The sequence below is a fragment of the Mobula hypostoma genome, chromosome 9 (assembly GCF_963921235.1).
Source record: "Mobula hypostoma chromosome 9, sMobHyp1.1, whole genome shotgun sequence".
Classification (NCBI taxonomy): domain Eukaryota; kingdom Metazoa; phylum Chordata; class Chondrichthyes; order Myliobatiformes; family Myliobatidae; genus Mobula; species Mobula hypostoma.
This window is the reverse complement of record NC_086105.1, coordinates 99,635,418-99,643,183: the sequence shown is the minus strand read 5'-3', so window position 1 is coordinate 99,643,183 and position 7,766 is coordinate 99,635,418. Positions and strand designations below refer to the sequence as shown.

The 7,766-nt window shown below is 39.8% G+C and overlaps 1 protein-coding gene across 4 annotated transcripts in view; it reads right to left on the bottom strand.

Annotated features, from left to right (window-relative positions):
• Positions 1-297: 297 nt before the first annotated feature.
• baiap3 (BAI1 associated protein 3) overlaps positions 298-7,766 on the bottom strand; it is a 313,607-nt gene continuing 306,138 nt past the window's right edge. For all 4 annotated transcript variants that reach the window (XM_063058746.1, XM_063058745.1, XM_063058744.1 and 1 more), the window contains 4 exons: positions 7,022-7,142; positions 5,525-5,648; positions 4,846-5,051; positions 298-1,136 (listed from right to left, as the gene is read on the bottom strand). In XM_063058746.1, the coding sequence (XP_062914816.1) occupies positions 1,036-1,136; positions 4,846-5,051; positions 5,525-5,648; positions 7,022-7,142 (552 nt within the window). In that variant the 3' untranslated portion in view covers positions 298-1,035. The remainder of the gene's footprint in view (positions 1,137-4,845; positions 5,052-5,524; positions 5,649-7,021; positions 7,143-7,766) is intronic.

Here is a 7,766-nt window from a genome sequence, read left to right as displayed (position 1 = left end):
TCTCTTTACAACCCTGTCTACCTGTGATGCCTCTTTCAAGGAGTTATTGATCTGTGTTCTCAAATCCCTCTGTTCTACCACAATCCTCAGTGTCCTACCACTAACTGTGCGAGTCTTACCCTGGTTTGTCCTCCCACAGTGCAATACCTCAGACTTGTCTGCATTAAATTCCATGGTAACCCACACTGATTCAACAATTAAACAAGATGATGTTGATTAAATGCTGAATGTTGTGCAGGTGGTTGGACCTTCAATGACTGGAATGCAGAGGTAGGGTCTTGGCTTAAACTTCATTACCACAATAAAACAGGAGGTTCTCTCTTTTGAATACTTTTAAACATTTTCAAAATTACAATTACAAAAATCTGACAGAATTTTGGACAAAATTAACACCATTTATCAACATTTCTCAGACAGGTCACTGAAATTCATTACAAAAAGTAACACACCCACATTGATTGTCTTTCTATGGTAATAAATGGGCACTACATCACCCCAGTGACTGCCTACACAGCGGTAAGAAGCATCAGATTGTATTCCAAATTGCAAGAGACGAGGAGCTACAACATTATTTCCACAGTGATGACAGTGAGATGCTATAAGCACTGGAAAAACACTGCACTTCTTTTTTTACCCCATGTTCCACCTCCCCAGGCACAGGATCAGTTTTATTGCTACTGCACTGAATTGCCTTTTCCTCTTGGATTGCTGTTGTTCCCATATCACTGGATCACACCCACAGCATGGATTAACATTATCCCTACTGCATTTGATCATGCCTGTGTCAATGGATCATCACTTCCTCAGACCCTAGGTCATCACCGCCTCTTCTGTCCTTGCAGCACACGACAAATATTGCCTCCAAAGGTACTGGATCAAATTGCCCCTTACCCTCCCCCTGTGGCACTAGGTCAATGGAGTCTCAATGTTGAGGAGTTCTTGAATGTCTTCAACGTCATATTTACAAACCATGACTCCAACAGTTGATGCATTTCTGTAAGTCCGAATCTTTTACACATTTAAAATTTGCTTTATTTACTCTGGAGACACCTCCATCTCCTTCATCATCTTGACAAAGTCCTGTGCTTCTTTGTCACCAGTGCGTCCTTCCATTATCTTCACGATTGGTCTCATCACTGTTAAAAAAAAAAGTTTTCCATAGAGAGTGAATGCATTACAGGAAAGTGGCGCTGAGCCATTTAACCAGAAATGTCCCAATCTAACTGCCCAAGGGACTGTAATTCTTGTTCTTGCTACAGACACCTGCAAAACAGATACTATCAGGGGCTGCATTGTCCTCAGGTGCAAACCACAGCAGTCAGACATTGATTGCCCCATTTTAAATGTTCAGTCATCATCATCCATACCTGGTGTACTGCTCCACCTCTAGAATCTATGACTTTACCACTTAGAAAGGACAACAAGTACAATGGAACATTACCCCCCCCCACCAACCCCCTGCAACTTTCCCTCCATATCTCACCATTCCTGACTTGAAAATATATCACCTCTCCAACATTGCAATGATCTAAATATAATGGTACTCCAGTCCAACAACATTAGGAAAGTGCCGTCTCTGCTAGGATTTTAAAAAGCAGCTTACACTAGCTTCTCAAGGGCACTTAATGATGGACAATACATTCTGTTCTTGTCAGCAACATGCTGATCCTACAAACATAGTTTTCTAAAGAAAACAAATGAGAAAATTTGCAGATGCTGGAAATCCAAGCAGCACACACAAAATGCTGGAGGAACTCAACAGGCCAGGCAGCATCTATAGAAAAAAGTACAACGTTTTGGGCGAAGACCCTCCGGAAGGGTACGTCTTTCCACAGGTGCAGCCTGGCCTGCTGAGCTCCTCCAGCATTTTGTGTGTGTTTCTAAAGAAAACATTTGTTGATATTTAACGTCCATACTTGAAAATGAAAAGCATTTACCTAAGAGCTATTACTGGTAGCATGAATCGACATAGCAAGGAGAATTCTGGAACTTCACAAAGATTGAACAGAGACTCAATCCTGATACAAATCAGTTCTACATTTGCTGATAGGATCATATATTGCATTCTAACTGATCCCTCAAAATAACTTGAGGCTAAAAGGATTTCAGATGACGTAAATCGTTGGATGCAACTTACTTTGAAGATTGAGAATGTTCTTGGGTTTTCTCCTGCATCACTCCCATAAGAACATTACCGGAAGAAGCAAGATTAAGCCATTTGCCTCCATGAAGTCTGCTTTACTATTCAATATGATCATGATTTAAATCTACTCTCATTCCTAGTCTCCAAGTTTCCTGAGATTTTCTCCCCGAGTATTCAAAACTCTATGAAGTCTTCAGTGTACTTGACTGAACAGTCATAATGCTCCAGTAGAGAATTACAAATACTTGAGAATTAAAATTTCTACCCTTCTTGGTCATTAATGACCAAATCCTTATTCTAATTCAGTAACCATCTTGTTTTAGACTCTTTAGTCAGAGGAAATATCTCCATGCACCCAACCAAAGCACTTTAAATCCAAAGTACAAGTTGCAATCTTATTCACCCCAAACTTTGGGACAGTTTTAGGAAAGCTACCTTCTTGGGTCAGATGAGTTGGAAGGGGAAGTAGAGAGGTCTGTGTCACTGTGTGGAGATGACTCCCATTGGGCACCAATGGGTAAATGTCACAGTCTGGGAATTGAAGCCCAGCAGGAGTGGAGAGATCGGGGTTGCATTGTGAGAGACGCAGCCATGTGATGTGAATGATGCAGCATCACAAGAAAGACTTGCAGACGGAGAGATGTGACTGCAGGAATGGAAAGGTAATCAGAGCTGTGAGTCTCAAATTACAAGCTCCCACTGCAACCCCCCTGCCGTCAGTTTAGGGACATACACCAGATTTTACAGTATCAATTCCTTAAACAAAGAGATTAAAATTCAGCAGAGAATTCAAGGTGTTAATTTGCCAAATTCCTGTTTAATTGCAAAATAATTCTAATCTCCATTTGTTATTTTAATTATTTACTGCACCTGTATGTTAACTTTATTTGATTTACCTACAAGTAAAAACATCCCATTTTATAATGACATTTTCAGTATCTCACCATTTCGATATTCCCTTTAATAACTGCAGCAAGTAGATAGCTTTATGGATCTCCACTGCATCTTTCATGAATCTTTTTACTGTTTTTTTTATTCTGTTTTCATTTTCAGGCTGTTGATGTTCTCATTACAGCTTCTCTCTCACCAACTTTGTACCATTTAAAAATTTTAATAACATGCTCAGTCCCATCATGTAAGATATTAATATAGATCGTAAATAACTGTGGCCCTTATCAAACAACTAATCCATGTTAGTATGTCACCTCTGCCCTGCAAGCTCTGAATTTGTGTAATAATCTCATGTTTTTCATATTATTGATTTTTTTGGAGATATCTCAACAACCACCTAGTCCCTTTCTCAAATCTGGGTTGAATGTCGTTAATCATGCTGTGTTTTTATTAGATCAGTTATGTTTCTAGTTAGTTGCTAGTATCTTCCTTACTTCTAATGTCAAATTAACTGGCCACCATTAACATAACCTCTCGTTAAGATGGTTTATTTTGCTACTATGCAATCCACAAGCATCATTATAAAATCTAGGAAATTCTAGAAGATCAAACCATTCTCTTTGTAGTCACCTCTTTAAACAATCCTCTGATGTAGGCTATCATTAGGGAGCTTGCAATCATACCCCAATGAGTCTGAGCAGTAATAATTCTGAATGGGCATTTAAAAGGAAATATGCTCGCCTCTTGGATCAGTATTCTGACATTAAACCAGCATTTATTGTCTGCACGCTGACAATATGTAACCATTTCCAGTTCAGTCACTCTAAAATGAACTGCACAAGAGTCCACTTGTGGCAAATGAGGAATGTGATGATGAGGCTGTGCACTAACTCCCGTGTTGCCTGTCCTTCAATGAATATTGTCTTTTTTACCAACTTACCATTTTGTAGAATAAATGACCTAATTAAGCTTTGAGTAGTTGGTATAAATATGGATATGCAAATTATTCGGGCAACTGGTCCTTTGTGACCCAAAACATGACTATTCCTTCCCTCCTACAGATGCTGCTCGACTCATTGAGATCCTCCAGCAGATAAATTTAAGCTCTAGATTCTAACATCAGCAGTGTTACATCCTGTAATATCACCCCCGCCCAATCCTGCTCTGCCCCAGCGAAATATAATTTTAATATATGCAAGATTACCCCTAAAGAAACAACAAACCATAGGCATTGCTACAAAGAATTCGGCCTTGCTGTGTCCTGTGTTTGTTATCAATCTTTAAATCAGCATTTAGGATCATGAGCCTGTCGTGCTGTAGTTGCACTTGTGGATTGGTGACGTTATGTTGCAACACTACCGTGATTCGAGCTAAGATTATTATAGGGCCACCAATGTGTTTGAAAAGGCAACTGCTTTACTTGGTATGCTGGGACCTTAGTGGCGCTGCACTGATGTTACGCAGTAGTGTAATAAATTTTCCACTGAGCACGCTGGATTTAAAGAGAATGTGGGAAGAAAACCCGGTGAGTTTTGAAGGAGTGTGAAAAAAGAACCTAGCTAGTTTTAAGGGAGTCTGGGAAATGAGGCCTTGGTGAGTTTAAAGAGAGTGCGGGAGCCAGGGCTTCGGTCTGTTAAAGGGTGCATGGGAATGTGAATAAGATCCAGGGCCTCCGTGTGTAAAAGGGAGACAGATGCCGAATAATTTCTGATATTGAATCTGGACATGCATTGTAAAATAAAACTTTGACTTGGAGTTGACATAATTATTTTTAACATATAATGAGTAGATTTTAAATGTTTGATTCTTACCACTGGGATCAGGGTGAGTCAGTTTTAGAAACACCGGGGAGACTTTTTTTATTCCGCCGGCGATGGGAGGTTTTTGGAACCCGTGAACCTCCTGTAGCAGCATCACAGCTTCTCCTGCAAAGTCATTGGTTGACAGCCAGTCGTGGTCCATGACTGTGAAGTGAATACAAGCAATGTTGTTGCTGCACATCTCTTCCGTCACCGTGCTGGAAAATGTCAAAGCACAGCAAGTAAATATTGGAAAAGAAGAATCCTTCCATCTGAGTCCAAGATGGGCACAGGAGATAGATGCCTATGTCTGGTAAATTGTGGAAGCCTGTTAGGAATTTTAGTAATATGCAATCATTAATACAAGGTTGCTGGAAGTTAAGGACCCACTCTCAAGAGTACTCTGTTCTTTCTGGTTTGAGACAGTTTGATGAAATTATGTTGAAGAAACTTAACCTATGCTATACCTGTCCCTCAAGTATCTGATAAGGCAAAGGCAGTGTAGAAGGTGCTTTACTCTGCAGCTAACCCATACTTCACTCACGAGTGGGATAGTGTAGAGGGAGCTTACCCTGCATGCAACCTGCACTGTTCCTACCTTGAGAGGAAGCTTACTTGTTTGTAACCTGTGCTAAATCTGCCCGGTGCATGATAATAGGAAGAATTTAGGTAAGTGGAAGAAAATACTGACAAGTTAAAATGTTCGTCGAAAATAGGGTGCAGTGTTTTATTCTTGACTTGCGTTCGCTGGCTCTTTACTCCTGGGAAGATGTGCTGAGGAGCGAGTTCGATGATGACAAAAGGATCACTAAGACCTATAAACACGAAGACCAAGAGAACAGTAAATCGTCAAATTCTCATGTCTTCACCTCATCCCAACCCAGCCAAAAATTAAAATATTGTATTTCTACAAACCGCAACATTTAAAGACAATAGCCTATATGAACAGATGAGACCTACGATTCACTGCTGTAAGATTTGAAACAACAACCAGATTGTATACAACAGTATTTTCTCCCAAAGCTGTCTTTCAATCCTAAATAAATTGCCCTAGCTTTGACTCATTTCCGCCAAACAATCCCCAACCAAAGTTACAGTACCATTAGACTCCCAGTTTCTGCACAAGATTGAACGAAGTTGCGGAAACTTGTAAAATTAGTTAGCTCCATCATGGGTATTAGCCCCCGTAGTAACCAAGACATCTTTAAGGAAGGCGGCGTCCACCGTTAAGACCACCCACCATCCAGGCCATGCCCCCTTCTTACTGAAGGCACACAGTGATTCAGGAACAGCGTCTTCCCCTCTACCGTGCAATTTCTAAATGGATGTTGAACCCATGAATATTACCTCACTTTTTTTATTTCTTTTTTTTTTGCATTACTTATTTTAATTTAACTATTTAATAGACAATATATACTTACTGTAATTCAGATTTTTCCTCTGTATTTATCATGTATTTCATTGTACTGCTGCTGTAAAGTTAACAAATTTCACAACGTATGTGGGTGATATTAAACCTGATTCTGCGTCTAACCCCTCCACCTAAATGTCTAATTAGCCTCGCTGTCCCACGGTCTCCATATCCATAACTAATCTCCACATCTTCAGGATCCCCTGAATCCTGTGTCATATCTCAGTGCCTCCCTCTCTTCCTGACCCCTCCTGCACCACAATATCAATACCAACTAATCCCACAAGCCTGCATGTACCTATCTCCTTTCCAATCTAACCTGTGGTAACTGAGCCTTGACAACTGCCAAACCTTAGTTTAGTTAATCAATACTATCTTTAGATTAATCACATAGTGTGCGTGTGGGGGTGGTTGGTTACACCGATTTTAATATCAAAGTTACAGTACATTAATCATTTCCCCTTCTGCTTTGGACTCCTGAGTTCTACCACTGTTTATAAACAAACTTATAATCAAATGCCACTCTCATTAAGTATGTCAGCTAAAGCTGAAGAGAAGCAGGAGTGGAACGTTAGGCAATGCCACGTGTCTTGATGCCTTCCCAGGTTTTCTGTCCATTTCTTTGATGTTCCCCTACTTTTTTTACAATTGTTTTAACAATCCCATGCATCTTTTACACTCTCGAAGGAGATTACATAATTTGTTCCTCTGTTCTTTCCACAGATGTTGATCATGTGTAATCGATATAAAACATCTCGCAGTCGTGGCCCCTCTCACCGTTCGTATCCAAGGCTATCAGGTTCGTAGCGTGTAGGATTTCAATGTACAGCTTATGCTCAGCAGCTTCATAGTAGCATTTGATGCAAAGCATTCCATACGGCGTTAGCTCCTGTGATTTCTATGGAGGAACACTAAAATTAGCATACATTTATAGTGGAGTTATTCCTTCCTATGCAAAAGGGAAAAAAAATTGTACAATAGTCTCTGTTTTATTATTTTGTACATTATTATTGCACATTGGTAAAGTGTTATTGTGCGTATTATGATTCTGTACTTCATTATTAGTTAAGTCTGCACACTGCTAAGTGTGTTTTTAAGTGTTGCTGCTGTAAAGAAATAATTTCCCACTTGGAAATAAAGTACTTCATAATATTACTATATTAATTATTCCCATTTATTCCTCTCTCCTTCCATGTCTGGATACAGCATTACATCAAATCTGCTCATGCTTGACTTGATGCCATGAAGATTTCATGGGGTCTGGAGTCGATGTACAAAACTCCAAGCGGCACTTATATATGTTATATATTATATAACATATTATATATGCTATATACGTTATATATTACTATGTCACCAGCGCTGCTGGGCAAAATATTTCCAGGGATCATGACAGAAGAATCTGGCATCATGTCTATAAGTTATAATTCTGTGAGGATAGCTATGTCAGCCTGCTGCTTGACTGGCCATATGCTAGCTCTTGCAATCTAGATACCAGTCCCAAATGCTCATGGAGAGCTTT